The sequence below is a fragment of the Hetaerina americana genome, unplaced genomic scaffold (genome assembly GCF_022747635.1).
Source record: "Hetaerina americana unplaced genomic scaffold, ioHetAmer1.1.p SCAF_118, whole genome shotgun sequence".
Classification (NCBI taxonomy): domain Eukaryota; kingdom Metazoa; phylum Arthropoda; class Insecta; order Odonata; family Calopterygidae; genus Hetaerina; species Hetaerina americana.
In genome coordinates, this window is record NW_027286270.1 from 80,479 (window position 1) to 101,376 (window position 20,898).

The window sequence follows — 20,898 nt, forward strand, 5'->3', positions numbered from 1 at the left end:
CGGAATCCGCCTACCAGGGAGCCTTCCAGTCGGGCTGCCTTGCCTACCCCCTTCAGCAAACGATTACTTCCACATGGAGTCAGACTGCAGGCCATGAATTTCCCGTGGATTGGCCATTACCTCAGTCGCCTCGTGACTGTTCTCATTTAAAAACTGCACGTTCTTTCCCTCAATTGAATGCCCGTGTTCACCACGAGATTGATTCTCTCTCTCTCTCTCGAGGTGATCTGATCTCCCGAAAACAGTACAGTACATTAGCTGCCATCCGCCTGGCCCCCGACGGACCTCCTACGCCCTTCGGCAGCCCTTTCGAAGCGGCCCTGGCTCACGCAGGGCCGGGGGAGCTAGGCGTTATTAGCGGCGCCGAGTTTCACTTGCCTGAGCAGTCGTCCCTGAATCTGGCCGTTCGGAGTGTGACGATGTGAATCAACCGGGAGAGGGGTGGAGGGAGCAGCGGCAGAGGATGACGAAGAGGACTTTCAGGAGCGCCGGCTCCCAGGGGAGGAGGAACTGACCGCCGAGGCAGGTTATCCAGGCCAAGCGTTGCCTTTCCATTATTTCCATAAGGCGATTAATTCGAGAAGTGCCGGAGCACCCACGCCCAAGCCATCCACTGCACCTTGCCTCATTAACAGGAGACATACTACGCCACCAGGCCAGAACCACCTACTACTCACTGGGCCTGCTCAATGCGGGCGTGATGGTGAAGTGATGGGAACAGCAGGTGCTCGTTTCGACCCTTTCTTGTTCCCAAAAGTTCCGGTGGTGTCCGACTCATACATGATCTTTCCCACATTATATTCTATTTTATATTTCTACATTTTTATTTTTTTATATTTCTATATTATTATTATTTTCATATATTTATATTATGTCCTCATAGTTATATTATACTTCCCACATATGTCCTGTCTTATTGGTCCAAATTGATTGATTTAGCGAGTGATTCTACCAATGAAAAATGCATGGGAGTCATTGGTGGTACTATGGCCTCAAGTACTATGGCCAGGATAATAACACTATCGATAGACTACCGATACAAAACCCCTGAGTTCAGCTGGTCTACACCGATGGACACAGGACTGTGAATGGTTTATTAGCGAGGATTCCTCGATATCTGTTATAAGTCACTAAGAATATTGGCAGAGCTATGCTAAGCAAAACATTTGCAGGAATAAGATTGAATTGTGACTTCCAGATACGTTTGGTGTTCAGATAAATGTGCCTAAATCTATCATGACTGTAACAGAGCCTATTAATTATCTAAGAGTATTAATGGACACAATGAACATTTCTCTCACAGCTGATGAAAGCTACTATCAAGCATGTGATACAATTAATTCTGGGTATGGCCCAGTCACGACAAGTGGACGTCCCAAAAGCTGTTGGGGTTACATGGCATGGATTGCCTGGGTGCTATGGGCAGTCGCCATCCTAATTTCCCAGCACCAGTTTGCCATGCCCAAACTCCTCTCTATTAATGCAGCTTGAGGCTTTTGCCACTCTTAAAGGCCTAAAACTAGTTTTTTAATTGTTAAAATAATTTATCTAATGTGTGCAAAAAAATACATGTTGATTACACTGCAGCCTATAAAGGAAAAGGTTTAATATTTCAACTGTGCCGCTGCTGCTACTTCCTCTTTGCAAGGATTTCATGAGGTGACAAATACCTCAAGCCTAGTCTCCCTCTGCTGGGCACGGCCCAGTGGGCTGAGTCTCATTATCACCTCAACTCGTTCTCATGATTGAGCCAATCAGAAAGTTTTGCGACATCTTATCCCAGAACTTTCTGATGCGTTTCTGAGGTTTAGATTTCTGTTGCCTTCCTCAATAGTTTTTTTCAATTTGGCTCAATGTTTGCCTCTGGATCATCAGAAAACACAAGCCCTTCCGCCATATCAAGGTTGTAGGTCGTGGTGGAGGAGTGACTAAGATAAAGTCCATTGAAAAATTCCTCTTTAGAGAAACTAGCGCCTACTTCAGTATTCTAGTCATACTGTTTGATTTCTAAGTCACATTAAAATCATTCCACAACTAATAACTACCAAAAACATTGAGTCATTTCTAAATGGAACGGTCTGTGATAACGAATTTTTTGCCAATTTCCATGCATGATAATCAAATTTGAAAAATCTTCATTTTTTTTGAGCTCAATCCGTACTTAAGTTGACACTGCATATTTTTCCAATGAATTTATGAGCCCTGAGCGTAAGGACATGACCCCAACTAGGATTATATTGAGACTTTATCACAAGGGTATCTCCAATGTAATGGCCCAAAAAAATTAAATATCAATTTTTTTAAAATTACCTGGGATTTGTATGATGTGTTAAAATGGTTATAATCTCATCTCATAAACTGCTGTCCACATATTTCAGAAATTACAAACATTTACATGCATATACAGTGGTTGAGTTTTTTCTCACAAGTAATTTCTACACAATGGGCAGATAACCAAAGACTTAACAAGGGAGAGCAAGAGGGAACCATTGAGTAAACCACATTCACTTGCTTCCCCAGAGTGAAATCCAGGTCCATACACACTTTGCTTCCAGAGTTTGAAGCAACCAATAAAAAGTATTAGTGATGACAGAGGTTAAGTTTCACTGTAAAGGCTGAGGTAGGTATGGGGACTGACTTTCACAAGATATCCATACAAAACAATGGACAGAGAAACTCTATTAATTTTGCCCGAAAAGATTCTAGGCACACAAGAAATACGCCAAACATCGTCATACTTTGCCATGATGAGCCATCAACAATTTTTCCGAGACTAATGGATAAAAATCCTAACCTATACACAGTGTACATTCTCTTCTAGAATTATGAAACACACAGAGTCTATCCTTAGGAAAAGAAGTGGAATGATATTTAATGCAAATTCCATTACTGCGAATGAGATTTGCGATTCAAAGAGATTTGAGAGGGAAACAAGAACAATAGCCATTGAGCCACCAGAACCACAAGAAGACCAAATTTTATAAAAGCACAAGCATTGATGGAACAAGTAAAGAACAGTAAATCAATGGGATTGGTACCGATTTTGAAATATTTGCATTCTCACAGTTTATGTTTAAAGAGCAATGACTGTCACTGGGAAAGAAAACATTCACGTAATAATTTGTCAACATAAATTCAACAAAGTTTAGATAAATGGAGATAAAATGAAAACAAAATCCAACTTCAGATAGCAATGATGTCCTTCAAAGTTCAGAATTCCTCGTCGGAAGTATCAGAGCTCAATGGTGGATCCTTGGATTCGCCTTGGATGGGGATTTCCAGCAGACTGAAAGAAGTAAAGTGCGCCATGAGAGAAGAGAGAGAGAGAGAGAGAGAACGTTTTGTAAAAAACTCGAAGATTAGTAAGGGTAAGGATGCAACAAGAGACCCAAGTATGTGTTATGATATCAGAAAAAACATCATCTCAAAACTCAAAGCAGCTTCAATAGATCACTCTGAATAAAATTATGCCAATCGTCAGCATTCACAGAACTTTCCAATATGCACTTAAATCAACATGTTAAGTCTTTAAGAAATGTATTTCTACTAAGGAAAAAAAAGTTACATAAATGAAAATGCTCTAAAAAAACAGCACCACAAAGCTGAGAAGTGATTTAGCTATGGTGCACAATATAAGGTGACTGTTACTGATAGCTAAAGCATGCTCTCATTCCGTTATTAAGCTCTCCTCATCAAATATCACAACTTGAACAGCAATACTGCAAGATTCGCAAATCAAACTGCACACTAGGGAAAATGACATTACTTGCCTGTCCTTGAGTGTGATGGAACTAAGCAGGACATAAGCTTTTGGTGACGTCATCAACCAACCTGGAGAGGGGGGAAATGAATGAAGCATGTGTTGGACCACAAAGACCCATGCGCAGAGACGCGTGGGAGAACAAGGTGGAAAAGGGGAGGCTGGGAAGAGGGGGGGAGTGGGGTGGGTGGTGAGCAAAGGAAGGGTGGATCATCGGGGGGAGGTTGCACCATTGGTTCCAGATCATTACAGCATTATATATTCCCACGGAAGAAGTTGTCGGTGCTTCAGAAGAGAGAGTTGTGCTTCAAGCATACTTCCACCCCTTAACTATGTCACGTGACTCAATGGTGAGCCAAGAACTAATTCACATGAGCCACAATGTCCTCTGCAGCTGCCTATGGTAGCTGCAGTGAGTGAGGACAATGGGAAGAATTTCCCAGCAAGTAATATTCACTTCTCACTCTTCATTTAAAACACGTATAGAAACTGTGAGCCAGACATCCTTTTCTGCATTAAACACACAGGCTACCCAGTTAAAACCACTAGTTTAAAACAATTATATACTGTTCAAAAAGTACATTATGAATCGTTTTCCTAGAGGAAAGTCATTTGAAATATGTTCATAACTGTAATTCATTAATGCAAACTAGACAAAAGTCCCAACTAATGGGCACTCGAAGCAAGCAAGAATACAAACCTCAGTGGGTTGGCCTCCGAGTGATCCAGCATCAATGCCATCCTCCAGCCATTCTCATCGCTGATGCACAGCAAGGCCTCACAGAAGCTCACTCCCACTTCCTTCAAGTGGGCCGTGTTGATGTGGTAGCCCTGCAACCAAACGCCCACCCTCTCCATTGTCATCTATGCACTCGTCTAGACATTAACTACGCCCTATCAGGCACAACAAAATCAGCTGCCCACTCGAGACAAGATTTACAGTTCTTACAAAGCTGAACGCCATTTATAAGATGTGAATGAAATACTAAATTCCAAAGAAACCGCGGGAGATGTAGTAGGTATTGACAAAGTACATTGCCAGTGGCATGAGGGTAAAGATAAATTAAGCAATGGTATCAGTGCCTCAAGAAATGGCATGGCTAAGTTAAACACTAAATTCAGCAGTCATTTGGTAGACCATGGATAAGAGTTAACCTTTCTTGCAAGTGTTTTGGATGAAGATGGTCAAAGTAATGGGGGCATTAAAAAAATTATTGAGTTTAGAAAAATGCCTCTTAAAAGATCAGGCAATAGGCAACAAGAAACTTGAGCAAGGGTGAGAACAAAAGATCGATGATAACTCTGGTACAGAGTGCAATACAGGATAAAGGAACAACTCACATGTAGTCCCATGTACCAGAGGTTAATCGCAGGAAACAGTTTGGTGAAATGAAATAAAGGAATAGAAATTGGATCGAGACAGTTGAAGACGGACATGGATGAGAAGGGCTCTCTCACAGGGAGACATGGGCAGACATTTTAAAGAGGTTCACGCATAGCAGGGCTCTTCAAATTGTAGTATCTTGACAGTAACATCATGAAACCTGGCCATTGTGATAATTATAACAACAGAAATGACCCACAATTTCCATGAGAAAAGTAACAGATAACATTTCAGCTCGTTATAAAATCCTTATTCTGTTCCATTTCATGCTGTTTTATTTCCAGGTTTATCACATGCCATCATCAGGTTGGATTTTCCTCCATTAAATATTTTTTTAATGGTTAGAGTGTACTTCACTGTTTATGCAGGATATTGTGTATTACTCATCATCATCAATAGTATGTACTTTATTCAATTGGAAATGAAAAATAGTAACTCAGTAATTCCACTGAAAATTTATAATGAGACGACCCGGGTTTTGACGTTCAAAGACATCTTACGGTCAGGTTATATCAACCTTCAGTGGAAGGAAACCTGGTCATCAGCAGCCACCTTCGCTGTCAAGGTCGCCGAGAAAGCTTGGCTCAGGAGACAACTACACAATTGGTATGTCAAAAGGGATGCCATATCCCATTACCTATTACTACAGTACATAAAACTAACTCGCAAACTGCATCGGATGGCGTGGCTGTTTTTGGATGATGTGGTTCAACAAAAAAGTAATGAGATTGCTTTTGAAAAGAAGGCTACCATTGATCGGAAGTTGGAAGCCCTCGGAAAGGAAATGAAATCTATTTCCAAGGAAGATTCCACTGCATCACCTACCACCATTGCTCATCAGTTTGGTCCAAGAAGAGTCACCCGAAGATGACGTTGAATGCCAAAACCCAGGTCGTCTCGTAATAAATTTTCAGTGGAATCACAAAGCTGCTATTTTTCATCTCCAATATCAATCGATTCCATTAAGTTATTCTGGAAACCATCAATTACACTTTATTCAAGTAAATACTATTGCTGAATCCCAATTAAAAGAATCAAAAGTAGTGCCCACACACAAACACCACGGCTGTGTTAATGATTTAAAAAACTAAAGAACGATAGCCATCAAAAATATGTTTGCCAAAATATTTGAGAAGGCTATATGCATACAAATAGTGTCTTTTCTGGAAAAAAATGTCTTACTTTCCAATTTTCAGCATGGATTTAGATCGGAAAGATCTACTGCGATTGCCATACATCAAGGAAATCCACAGCATACTTAACTCATAAGATGCTAAACCCAAAACTCTTGGACTGATTTTGATTTGTCAAAGGCTTTGGATTATGTAAACCATAATAGACTTCTAATTAAACTCAATAGATTTGGAATTAAAGGTATTCCTCTAAATTAAATGAAATCCTACATCCACAATCGTACTCTCAGGCAGTAGTATTGTCAGTGTGTGGGTTAAGATATTCATTCGAAGTATGCCAAGTTTCCAAAGGTAAGCAACAAGGTTCAACCCTGGGGTCACTCTTCATTTTCTAGAATATGTAAATGACCTACCAAACTGCTTACATGATTATGAAGGAATAGCACCAGTCTTGTATGCTGACGACACAAATGTTATACTATCAACACACACTCCTCCGAGCCTCACGGAAAATCAAGGCCTGCTGCACTCGCAATAAACAAGTGGTGTACACATAACTATATAAATTTAAATGTAAATATAAGTCAAATGGTGTACTTTTCATGTAATAAGAATTTCACAGATAGTCTGCAGGTGAAAATTAATGACCAATCCAATAAGCAAGTGATGGAATGTATATTTTTAGGTGTTTCTTTGCAAATATTTGTTGGGATACGCATTTAAAAGCCCTACAGCATAAGCTAAGTTCCACTTGCTATTTATTAAGACACCTGCATGAGACTGCAAGCAAAGCAGTACTAATCAATTCATACCATGGGGAAATGTATTCAAATATAACCTATAGTATAATATTTTGGGGCTCAGCAGCCATTTCTCTAACCATGTTTAAAATTCAAAAGAAAGCCACCAGAATAATCTCTGAGGTACCTCATAATGCACCATCAAGGCATACTATATATTCCCGTAATTAAATTTGCCGACAATCCCGTGCATTTACATTATGTTTTTCATTCTGTACATAAAAAACAACATCCCCAAGTATTCCTTTAACTCTGACTATCATCATAATTGCAAAAGGGGAAGGCAAAACATCAAGTACAGCAATATTAGAACTAATGCATTAAAATTAGAGCCTCAAGGGAATGGGCATCAGATTATAAAACAAATTACCCAAAATTATAAAGGATAGAACGGGAACTACTGCTTTCAAACATAAATTAAAAAGATATCTACCATATAACATGTTCCACTCCATTGATGAATATCTCAACAATATTCCAGAACTTTTAGTCCATACTTTTAGTTTATTGCAATGCTGTTTGTCTATTTTATATTAATACTCCATGATTTTTAATAGATAGCATTGTGTGCATGTTACATTCAATGCGTGTATATTTGTGCTACATTTAATGCGATTGTTAGTACCACATTGTGCATTTCAATTACGCCTGCGTGCAGTTTACTCCACTTTGACGTGCCTTATATCACAAACAAAGTCTGTTCAAAAAGTGTCGCGAATTTTGAATTTTTGCGGATAGCATATAATTAATTTTTGATTTTTTGCGGTGCTATGTTGGTACTTATGTCTCTCACTTATGCCAAAAAGTTCGGCCATGTTCGACTTGGACGTGTTTTGGCGTGTCTTCAATTGTTGCCTGTTCCAAAAAATGGATCAAAGAATCTGTATCAAATTTTGTGTGAAAAATGAAATTGAGGGTGTGGACGCATTCCGAATGTTGACTGTGGCATATGGAGAAGCTACCTTGGACCGAAACAACGTTTATAGGTGGTACAAAATGTCCTCAGAGGGCCGAGGAGATGTGAACGAGGAAGAGCGTGCCAGACGCCCGAGCACATCGACCACAGATGAAAACATTGATGAAGTGAAGAAAATAGTATTGGCCAATCATCGAATCACTTTTAGAGAAGTTGCTGAGGGCCTAAACAGATCGATTTTTACAAATGCTTTGGGCATGACATGGGTCGCCGCCAAATTCGTACCAAAATTGCTCAATTTCGACTAATAACAGTAACGCTGTAACATTGGTACTAAGGTTTTGGATTCTGTCTGTAATAATGGCCTAAATGTGCTCCAGAGGGTCATGACTGGTGACGAATGATGGGTGTATGGTTATGACAAGGAAACTAAAGCTGAATCATCCCAATGGAAGCTGCAGCACAAGCCAAAACCAAAAGAAGCTCGCCAAGTTTGGTTGGATGTGAAAGTTTTGATTACAGTTAACTTCGATTGCAGGGGCATGGGACATAATGAGTTCTTGCCGCAGGGTAGAATGGTAAATAAGGAATATTACCTGAAAGTTATGAGCAATTTGCACATAGCAATCCTCCACAAACGCCCTTATTTCTAGAAGAACAAAAATTGTCTTTTGCACCATGACAATGCCCCTGCTCACACATCGTTACTTGTGCACAAATATTTGGCCGAAAACAACGCGCTAATTATGCCGCAGCCACTGTATTGCGTAGATCTGGCCCCCAGTGACATTTTCTTGTTCCCAAAACTGAAGAGGCCCCTGAACGGACGACGCTATGCTACGAGTGATGAGATAAACTGACTGCATCGAAGGAGGAGTTGAACAGGATCACAAAAAGTGATTTTTTGAAGTGCTTCGAGGATTGGAAAAAACGTTGGCACGTGTCTATAATATCGAATGGGGATTACTTTGAAGGGGACAAAATAGATATTCATGAATAAATAAATAATTTTTGAAAAAACACAAAAGCCATGATACTTTTTTAACAGACCTTGTATAAGTTGGGAAGTAGACTACTTTGAAGGAGACCAATAATTTGTTAATCAAGCATTCATTCACCATCCACCTGGCATTTTGGCAGCACAATGTTTGGGCAAATAAAATGTATTATTAATACCTTAATTAGTTCAAATGTCCTGAATCTTTGCAAAATACTTTTCCTCTCATGATGTCAACAGAGCAACAACATATTACTGAGACAGCCAAAATTTTATTTAACGAGACAGCCAAGATCCCTATTGCTATGAAAGACTAGAATTTTATCACAGTTCTCAACATTAAGTTTTATCTTTGCATTTGCCAATCTGATATGTTTAGTGCATCCACCCGGTTCATACTTCAAGCCCTGTCGCTTCTGCTCCTTCCCCTTCCACACAATTCCTTGCCTTCCCCCCTCCCCCTGTCTCTCCCTCTTGACTACCCCACCCCTGACTTGTTTGCCTCTTGACACCAATCCCCACAAAAAACACATGCATGATAGCTTTTGTTATCCAAATTTCCCTCTTTTCAGTTTCCTGTGCAGGGATTTTCGGGAGACCCCCTAGAATTTTTGACTGGAGACAGTGCTCATTTAATCAGGAGAGAAAAGAGTTCACTTTAACAAGAGAATTAATTATTAACATTTTTGCCATTTCAAGTGACAGCCAACTTGTGGATCACCAATCTGACTTTAGCGACCATGATGTGAGGCCGTCTCCCAGGCCTACAATTGTCCCGCATGCCAACACCTCAAGCATGAGGCCCATTACCTCATGTTTCCAAGTTGCCCAAATAAGAATTCAACCCATAAACTCCAAGAGCCCCCACGCAAAACTTCAAATGAGAGAAATTTGCTGTCATTTGAAAACTCTCCCAAATCAAACAAAGAAAACACACAGATGATTGACAGCTTTGAGGTTTGTGGTGTCCATTGGTTTCAGAACTCAGGTGGATGGCAAGCTGGTAACTATGATTTTTATCATGAGTTGAACATGGCATTTTAAACTCAATATAAAATTAGCCGTATTGGCCCCTGTTGATTCATTTCATCACTCATCATAATAAATATACAAAACGCCCAATGCATGGCACACAGGTTCAAGTCCTAGTTGAAGGCCAAGCCAACTCTTGGGGTGATATAGGATATAGGATAGTTAAAAAGGACGAAGCGTGGGAAGATTTATGGCAAGGGATAGAAAAGCCTAACTTTAAGGGAAAAAACGACCATAGCCACAAAATAAAAATAAGGACTCAAAAAACCAATAAGAAAAAATACTCTTTTTTAAATAGTACCATAATTGATTGGAACCAGCTGCCTGGAGGTTTGTTTGACCCCTTTCCATCCAATTTTAGAAGTTTTAAGTTGAATTTTAAAGCAGCCACTGGGTAATAAACTTCACTGTAGTTTTGAAAATATTGTTTGTATGTGATGTGGACGGCATTTTGTATGTGGTGTGGAAGTTTGTTTGTATGTGATGTGGAAGTGTCATTGTATGTAAGAATATTTTGTCTCTTATCTGTTTTTATGTGTTCGTATGTAATTTTCGTTGTTAGTAGTTATCTTTGACCTAACCTGACCGTTGCCACCAGGAAATTTGCCTAATTGCAACGTAATTGTGTAAATAAATAAATAAAAATATTCCCGATCTCTATTGGTTGCAAAACGGTGCATCTAGGGAATTGCCAAGAACACTTTCCTTATGCTGGCATTTTCTCAAAATCCAAGCTGATTCTTTCAGCTGTTGCTTCTCCATAGCATGGAGATCATGGAGGGAACTAACTTACATTGATTTGTAACCGCACTCTTTTTACCCCACTGGTGTAAGACCTGTCCAAGAGAAACTTAAGTCTTAAACTCATTCCTTCCGACCATGAACCAACCATCAGAGGAGGCCACTTACATTGAGGGCACCTTGGTCCATGCCGCAGTAGGTGCTTTCCATGGTGTAGCTGCGCTTGATGCCGAACTCCCTCCAGAATGTGACCCTTGCCGTGCTCTCCCTTGTCTTCTCCACCGTGAAGTTGCAATTGGAGAGTGAGAATGCAGGATTGAAGCGGTCCATCAGGTGTGGAAGCATCTACACACGTGGGATTGAAAGCCGCTGTTCAATTCAAAATTTATTCATTCGTCCATACGTTTATTTCATCATGTCTTGGATTTGCAAGACAATCGCAAGACATTCAAGTCTATTTGACAAAAATTTAAATTGGAGGACTTTTGAGAAAATTGAAAAACAGCCGAATACCAGCCGTTTTTCAAAATGGCTGCAATTAAAAACACTGAATTTTCATTCCCTCATATCCCAGAAAAGAATCAATGCTAGATGCTTACTTGATGCTCCTTTTCAGTCAAAACAAAATGCTAAATTTAATTATGGGCAGTAATATTTTTTTAACACATAACCCTTGGAACATTTAAAAGTTAAATTTTCATATACTTGCACTTTTAAAGTGCCACACATTTAATTTAGCTCATTCGTACGAATATTTTATTTTAATAAAATTAAGAATACAAAGTATCTTTCCACTGTCCTTTATTTGCGTACGACCGGTTTCAACGCTGAAGCGTCATCATCATGTACAAAGTAAATCAGTCGCAGTTCACTTATATACCAATCGTGAGGGAGAGGAGGGGTGGGTGAGAGAGGGGGAGAGAAGGAGGCGAGAGAAAATGGAGTTGCGATTGGCGTTGATGGGGAGGGGGGAGAGGGGTGCTAAGTGTCAGGACAGGTGCTTGGTTGGTTTAGGGTGGGGTGGGGTGGGAGGGTTTTGTTGGGTCTATCTGTGAGGGTAAGGGATACTTCCAGGATTGGGGAGATGTATTCTATTGAATCCCCAATTCTATTGAACACCCCTCTTCCCCCTCCCCATCAACGCCAATCGCAACTCCATTTTCTTTCACCTCCTTCTCTCCCCCCCCTCTCTCACCCACCCCTCCTCTCCCTCATGATTGGTATATAAGTGAACTGCGACTGATTTAATTTGTACCTGATGATGACGCTTGAGCGTTGAAACCGGTCGTACGCTAATAAAGGACAGTGGAAAGTTACTTTGCATTCTTAATTTTATTAAAATGAATTTCCACAAGGTTGAGCCGGGAACAATTGAATATTTTATTTTATTCATTTCGCATTACTTATTTATTTTGCATCAGTCCGTGAATAGCACTTTGACCTTTGCATCAGACTTTGACAATTGATATAACAAGTCGACAATTACATAATAATGGAAACTGGATTTTATGAAATACTTGGAGTCTTTTCAGTGCAGACTTATTTTTTCCCATGTATATGCGGGAGGAATCAGCATAATTACATGAACAATGGCTCTTCTTCAATCTATATTTAATGCCAAACTTAGTTTAAGTTTTAATCATTAAAACTTTGGAAGTGTCACCTTCTTGATTTCAATCATTTTTTGGTATTGTACGCAACAAAATAAAGTGTATAGTATAAAATTTTTGAGGCCATGTTTTCCGATTTGAGAAATCAATAAATGTTTGAAATTTTTTTGGTTGTGATTCATTGATAGTGATGTACAGGGAAATTCATGACTTTCCTTCTTTCCATTATTTTTGTCTGGCGTCCTCAGCTCACCTCAAAGGGGAGTTCAGCAAAAACGGTTGTGATGAAAAAATGCCTTACAATTCATCATCAAAAACAAAGTCAGTTCATTCCTGCAAACAGCTTGAAAAATTAAGGCGAGTTGCTTTGTGAGACATGCGCACATTGCCAGTGATGCAAGTCGTGAATGGTTTATTCATCTTGCATACTGATGACCCTTTATTGAATCCACACACACCCAACACATCCTTAATAATCCCTTTTAGCACATGTGTCAAACATCGCCCTTCCATTGGGGGCAGTCGTCCTCAGGCCATTGATGACCGCTCACTTTAGTCGCCCGATGGGCATCTGGATGCCGCTATAGTTCAGCCATCTGATTCCAATTCAGAGCACAAGAATGCAGCAATTAAAGAAGCCGTCCAAATAATTCAAAAATCAAATTTAAAAAGTTCCAGCCGACAGCCTGAAGAAGAAACAAGACTCAATAGCAATAGCAGTTGGAACTTGATACGGAGAAAGGGGAGGAAACATCTGCCAAGACGGAAGACGGTCCATTCGGAGAACCCCTCCCTTCCAGTCTTCAACGTCTGCCTCCAACAACGGGGTGTTTTGAGAAGCCACTGAGCGTTGGAGTGTTTTGTGAGAACCACTTTAGCTGTGTGAAAAATTAAGTTTATTGTTTCATACGCCTTACATATTGCTTCGTAGATGCCACAAATTAGTCCATAGAAAGTCTTCCTCCCACATTTTTCTAAACCATTCAGTAGTTCCATGGGATTTTGCTCTACCCTCCCCGGCCTCATTCCATTTCATTTCCCTTTATCCTCCTGCCACTTTGTGGTCAAGTAAGCCTAGAACTAAGCTATTTACATCATATCCTCATTCTATGTCTAAGCTTGCTGGCCTAATATATTATCATATCAATCCTCCACACATCCTATTCATCTCACTTAAAACTCTCCCAGTTAACATGAATGACTTTCCTGACACATCTTTCAAAGTGTGCAAGGCAGGACTCTTCTAATTTACTGATACCATTCTGTAAAGCAAAACAATTTCACCCTTCCACTGTAAACTTTCTATGTCTATGCACTGCCTCTTCCACCTAACTACTTTCACTTTATAAGTATACTCTTTCAGTTTATATATCATCACTTTGTTATTTCTTCTCCATAATTCTCTATTTACATTCTTCTCTTCCCTTCACTCATCCATCTTCCCAATCGCCTCACAGTTACCTCTCCCTTTTCCTATTAACTATTCCTAGAGTTTCGTTTATGGCTTTCAATATCTCTTTCCTGGCATCTTTACTGTATCTTATTAAATTAAAAATTGGCAATTTTCCACAAAATAAAATTTAATGCAACCAGTTTCAATGTAACTACATCATCATCAGGTCTGCTCACCTGATGAAGATGTAATTACATTGAAACTGGTCGCATTAAATTTTATTTTGTGGAAAATTGCCAATTTTTAATTAATGATGATATTCCACCATATCACGCCTGAAACATCTGTTTTTATTAACCTTGCCTGCCCTGCTGTGCTCACTCATAAAGTTTTATTCTGCCTCTCGGTAATCCTTACTTATTATCCTGATTAATACTTCTACATTCCATTTCCCACGCACACTAAAATTCAATAGCACTAAATTATGATCAGAATTTGTAAATCATTCATTAATTCTACCAAATTCACTCTATGAAACACCTCCTTGAACTCTAAGAAACAAACAATTGCATCCTGTTTGTACACGCTTGCGTGCTCCTTGCTGCTTCTCGTTGCCGGCACCACTTCTGCTGTGGCATCACATATACCAGAGACGACGACCTCCTCCCCATGAACCTATCATCCCCTTAGTAGCAATATGCCCTCCTCTCTGCCCTCTCATCCAAGATCCCAAATGCCACCTCAACTGCATTCAAAACCAAACTGAACGGTCTTCACACGTGGCCGCCAATTCCCCTTCCTCGCATTCAAATCACGCACAGGGGAGAAAAAATGATTTTTCTCCTCTCTCGATCCTAATCCTCTGATCTACCATTCATAGTAGGTAATGTACCTCAAAGCATGAGGGATGGAATCAGGGGATGAAAACATTGATTCTCCTCCTTTTGACGGGGCAACCCTCATGCATCCTCCAGTTCATTCAACAGGACGCGCACCAAGAGTTATCTAAAGAGGCTAAAAAATCAGTTGTTTCTCTCTCCCACCTCTTTCGCACTATCCCCCTCAGACTCCCCCATAGCAATATTAAACACCGAAATGCACATCCCATGAAATACACTTACCGCCTCCATCCACAAAACACAACCAACCACCAACACTACTTTCATTTCTGCCCTTTTCACCCATTCCACACCAATCATTCCGTACCATTTCCCTTGTTTCGTGACCACTGAATATTTAATAATGCTCCCCCCCTACACAATTATACTGGAGGCATCCATCACTCCGTTTAGGAAATGCGGGCACACCAAAATATTACTCAATATCATAATCCTACACCACGTTGCCATACATGGCTATTATGTAGATTAGGGAATACTAGAACCATCTATACTGTACTGAATGAAAGTATATCCCCCATAGGAGGATAGTGCTGAGATTGCGTGCATGTTAAACAGAGAGAAAACCCACTTTGTGTACTGTCCAAAGGGAAATGACTGACTACAGGCGTTAATAGTCGGGTGAGATGTGATCCACTGGCTCTTGAGTGACAATTAGAATCGAGTCAGAGGTCATTTTTCCATCCCAAACAGTCTGAGAATGAAAATGCACCAAGCGCAAAGGGGGCAACCAAGGTGGTGTGCATCCTGGGCCCCTGCGTCCTCACCAGGAAGTTCACGGGGTCCTCGGGCATGGAGCGGTCACCTTTGACCCAGCTGTGCTCCCGTGAGCAGCCGTAGACAAACACATTCTTGCGCCGGGAGTGGCCATGGAAGTCACAGTACAGGAATGGAGTCATGTTCAAGTCACGGACCATACACTCCACCAAACCCTGCAATGACCAAAGAAATGGGCAGGAATGAGGACCAGGCCTACCAAGCTCCACCTGTGCTCACCCTGGCGCCACCAGAGACGTCTGGTGCTGCTGCCGAGAGTTGATGCTACCCACATGGTTACAATATGCATGATGAATCGACGCCCTGCAAAGTTGTGATAAAAATTGGCATTGTTCCATAAGATTAATTCAGATATGGAAAATAGAACGGAACCAATACATTCGGGTGGTTGATGAATATCACTGACATGGATGTAATGGCAAAAATTAAGATGTGATGTTTCTGCCGTTCACAATTCGGCATGAACTCACTGTGAATTGATATTTTGAATGACCACAAAGAGAAAACTGTGAACAAATACAAAAATAGGATAGTTGAATTAATATTTATAGTACCATGACTGAAAAAATTAATGATTAACCAGAAGCCATGCCACTGAAAGTGGAAAAAAATTATTTTAGAATTCACCAACAACTAAAAAACGGCAGTGGATTGAAAATGCAACAGGGAACTGTGAATGGCCACAAAGCTTCCCCTCCACCCACATGGCTTCACAGGAGCTGAATTGCTGATCTGCTGTTAAAACTTCAACTGCAGAGAATGCTGTACATGAGCATCAGAAGCACCACAGTTCACTCCTTCAGGTGCAACAAAAGCACCAGTGAGACACCCTGATAATTCAATGAATGCACTCATCTAAATTGGAAACATTCTTCAGGCACACGCAAGTACCCAAAATGATCGCATAGACATGTACACTGAGATGCTTCAAATATCACGAGCAGCACTTAATACTTGAAATTCAATGGCACTGTGAATCATTCGCTAAAAATGATCTATTGGACGTGAAAACACATGTGCTTAACTCTTTCAAATGAGTGACCTGCCATAGCCATGTGCCATATGCGCTCTGCGGGGGGAAATAACCCACTAAAGCATAAAATTGCCCATTTTAGAGTCCACGTGGGACAAAACTCTCACTCAAATTCTGGCGCTCATCCACTTGGCTGCCCATGTCCTGCCTCCCCCACCCCCCCCTCAAATAGTTGGACGAATGTCCAGACTGAGAAATGTTGTATCATAAATACAATGAAATTGCAACTTGCATTGGTATTTCACATGAACAAGTCTCATGTGACACAGTGTATGATTACAGTACGTAGTACTTATGCATTGACCCATGGGTGATCAAGGCTACAGAGGCACATACCTCTCTCTACCTGCATAATTTTTAATGTCAAAGTCTGTTGTTCCAAGCGTGAATGAGATTAAATGCTGCGTGGTGATTCAGGTCATTTGTAGGTGCATGTTCTCCAGTATTTTAGTTGCCTCCATATGTATTTGCAGATAGTTTAGGCCTAGGCACACTCAAGGATGAGATAGAACGCAAGTGTTAAGGGATATGAATTCAAATATGACTGCAGGGGAAGACAACACTCCAGTGGAACCACTTAGAGGTTGAGGAAAATGTGGGAGGAAGAGTCTATATGGACTGATTCGTAGCATCAATGAGGAAAGAATCTGGCCGGAAGACTTTGTGAGATCAGTGTTAGCTCCTATTCCAAAAGAGGGAAAGGCAACCATACGTGAGGACCACAGTAAAATAAGTTTGATATCCCACGCAGCTAAAGTTGTTCTCAGGATTATCAGCAATAGGATAGTGAGCAGAGAAAATTATTACTTACAGGATGATCACTTTGTGCTCAGGAAGGGGAGAGGTGTGCATGATGCCATTGCAGTAATGAGATCACTAATCGAGAGGAATATAAAATACAATATTTGTGTGTTTTGTAGATTTCCAAAAGGCATATGATAGAGAGAATTGAGGAAAACTTATGAGCATATTGAAGATAATATGGATAGATTAGAGTGGATAATAGGAATAGATTGGAGAGACAGGAGGCCAATCCGCAACCTGTACATGTCTCAGACTGCTCAGCGGCATGTGGGGAACGAAGAGATCAGATGGCAGTGTTAGGAAGAGGAGCAAGACATGGGTGTCCATTATCACCAGTGCTATTCAATGTATACGTATGTGGAGGAAACGATTAAAGAGGCATGGAAATAGATGAAGTAGGAATAAAAGTGGGCGGGGAATTCGTAAAATCAGCATTCTGATGACCAAGCTTTGGTTTTTCAGTTAGCCAAGGGGTTGCAAGCATTGCTGAGTGAATTGGAAATTCAGTGCGACAGGTAGGGATGAGAATCAATATTAATAAAACAAAGGTTATGTCATTTTCTATAAAGAAAAAGGCCAAGCTTAACATTAAAATAGGCGGGGAAAAACTAGAGCAGGTTGAACAGTTTACGTATCTCAGAAGTGTTTTGGACCAACATGGTCAAAGTAGACGGGACGTAAGGAGAAGAATTGCACTAGGCAAAGAGGCTTTTACAAGGAGGAGGGAGTTGATGACGGGGACTTTGAGTAAGGATGTTAAGAAAAGACTCGTAAAAACTTTGATATGGAGTGTAGCTATGTATGGTGCGGAAATGTGGTCATTGAAGAAGGAGGATAGACGTAGACTGGAGGCTTTTGAAATGTGGGTTTGGAGAAGAATGGAGAAGGTGAAATGGACAGAGAAGAAAACAAACGAGGAAGTACTTGGTATGGTGGGTGAAGAGAGGGGTTCGTTGGGAGCAATCCTATGGAGGCAGGAAAAGTGGATGAATGGGGTGTTGACCGGCAGTGGGATGTTGAAGACTGTAATAGAGGGGAGAATGATAGGCAAACGAGGAAAGGGAAGGGACAGGATAGGGATGTTGGACGGGATGAAGGGAGGAAGAAAGTACTCAGAGATGCAGAGGGACCTGATATAGAGTAGGATGATGGATTTTGTGTTTTGTTAGGAGTAATAAAATATCTGTTTGGTGGTTAGTTGTGTCCTTGAAAAAAATATATATATATATTTTTTTCAAGGTTATCTACCGGTTAAGGTAGGTTTTTGGATGGACACAACTACCAAACAAACATTTTATTACTCCTAGCAAAACAAAAAATCCATCATCCTACTCTATTTAACTTGTTTAACGAGCGTGATCCAAAAACACGATGCATTGACTTGCATGACTCCTCATGCCCTCATTTTCTTCTGTGAAACTGTAGGTTTTTAGAACATCATGAACGTAAAAGCGTGGAGATATAGAGTAGAACCGATAGATTTGCAATGACATATTTTCCTCGCATGATTAGAGATCAATACAGATATGATCGCAAGTGCTAAGTGAATAATTTGTGTTGGCAGAGAATACATTTTGTCGACATCCTGCAATCGTTTTAAACAGACCCATTTTTATAACATTGATCGCGCATGATTTGAATACTCTTGCAAGTAAGTAGCTTCTTTCGTGTAACGAAACGCTGTTCGGGTACATGTTCGAACAGATACCTATGCAGAGGTTCATTGAAAGTGCTTGCATGGCTGGTGACCTAACACCCCCCGCCACACGCCCTTCTGGTGGTTTACGGGGTATTATGTGGATTTAGATGGAGACGTAGTCAAGCTGATTATTCCCTAGACGGTGTGGGTGGCAAATGCCATTCTTGTTATCTTCAAGCCTACAGATACTATCCCGTATCATCCATAGGGAGAAGGGATCTTCGAGTTGGCTACTACTGACGACTACTTAATGAATTCTTTATTTAAGACCCAACAGACCAACTTTGAATCACGAATACTTGTCGAGACATCGGCGCTGGATTTCTTTGGTAAGTGCAACACAGCCTTGATTCGTCTTTTTTCTGATGATTCCGAGCTCTACTAGAGAAGTATTCCTCTTAGGCTTTTCGTTTTGAGAACGTGCGATCAGGAACCATGTGACCAAACGTATGAACAGTATTCCTCCGGGTCATCCTCCAAGTAATGTCACAGAATTTTTATTTCAATGTTTGTTTGGGCGTATGTACGCCTCTGCATATCTCCACATTGACACTCTTCAAAGTAAAGAGATTCGAACATTTGAACGGCGATGAATTTGAAAATGCGAGTGCAGCAATGAGATTGAAGAATCGACCACCGAGGGCGCGGGAGGCATATGCGATCCCGTGGCTCCACGCCCGTGGGACGCCTTGCCTCCCTTCCCTCGTGGCTCATGGTCGGATGCGCTCGCTTACCTTGGTGTGGTAGATCTCTGGGTGCAAATACTGATCGGGTCTTATCCAGCAGCGATTCAGGTCTTCGTCAGTCAGGCCACATCGGTCGCTGGAAATGAAAGGGGAAAATATGAGGCGCTGGGACACATCTGCCAAATCACACAACTGCCAATGCAATCTTGACGTGGATTTCTGCAGACTTACACAATCACTCCATTTTAATACTTCTTTCAAAGGGCACAATGGTAAATTATGTGGAGGGTACAGGAGAGCAAAAAAATTGATGTCACATTTACATAATTAAAAGGTACTAATGACGAACGGCTTGAAGAAAGGGAATAATAGAAAGAACAATAATTATGTTAAAAAACACTACACATTGATCAGTTAAGATGGGCGAAAATTAATGATTTATGCGATTAGGTTTGTAGTAGTAGGGAATGTATTTAAAGAGACAAAGAAGTAGCCATTTTTCAATTGGAAGAGATAAATTCGTTTAGCTTAGATTACTTTCTCTTGATAATTGAACAACTTCGCCTATGAGCAACAACATCATTTCAAACATGTCTCCGTAGAGACGATTGCCCATACAATACAGTATACTATACAAGAAGCGTCCGCGAGGGCGTGTGGCGAGGATGGGAGGGCAGCTGTTTCTGTTAATGTAATATTTCTCGCGTACGAGATAATACATCTCGTATTTGCATATTAACTTATGTGAGCGTGTGTGTTTTACACGAAATGATGGAACGGAACTTCGACAACGGATTAAATCTAAATATCAATCTTCGTTTTCCGAGGGAAACCAACCTCAAAATTGCCATCAATTTGGTCGCATTGCTCTGTATATCATGCACTCTTCCTTCGACGAATCTCACTGCCCTACGCAGAACGCCATCCAACTCTTTTATTATTAAACCCTCCTCGCGAGGATCCCAGATACTGGATGAATACTCCAGGTGAGGTCTAATAAAAGAGAAGGAACATCGGCCCTTTCACTTTCTCTTCGTATTTCCCCAATACCCTCTTGGCTAAACCTAATTTTTCGGTTCGCTTCCCCACAGATGTCTAATATGCCTTAATCATGAGAGATCATGGGAAAGAGCGATGCCTTAATACTTTATAGACATCGAGTCGTTGCCTCGCCATTGTTAATACTGCAAGTAGTTTGGAGAGAGCAGGTTTTTGCAATAGTTCATAACAAGAA

The 20,898-nt window shown here is 40.7% G+C and overlaps 1 protein-coding gene across 3 annotated transcripts in view; it reads right to left on the reverse strand.

Moving 5' to 3' along the window:
• Positions 1-2,351: 2,351 nt before the first annotated feature.
• Positions 2,352-20,898, reverse strand: part of LOC139685587 (cytosolic carboxypeptidase 1-like) — a 230,970-nt gene continuing 212,423 nt past the window's right edge. The window contains exons 16-21 of one of the 3 annotated variants that reach the window (XM_071582527.1): positions 19,713-19,800; positions 15,433-15,597; positions 10,932-11,108; positions 4,461-4,591; positions 3,771-3,831; positions 2,352-3,286 (exon numbers count right to left, since the gene is read on the reverse strand). In XM_071582527.1, coding sequence (XP_071438628.1) covers positions 3,792-3,831; positions 4,461-4,591; positions 10,932-11,108; positions 15,433-15,597; positions 19,713-19,800 — 601 coding nt within the window. In that variant the 3' untranslated portion in view covers positions 2,352-3,286; positions 3,771-3,791. Of the gene's footprint in view, positions 3,287-3,766; positions 3,832-4,460; positions 4,592-10,931; positions 11,109-15,432; positions 15,598-19,712; positions 19,801-20,898 lie in introns of all 3 variants that reach the window. The other 2 variants (XM_071582529.1, XM_071582526.1) reach the window with 2 other exon arrangements.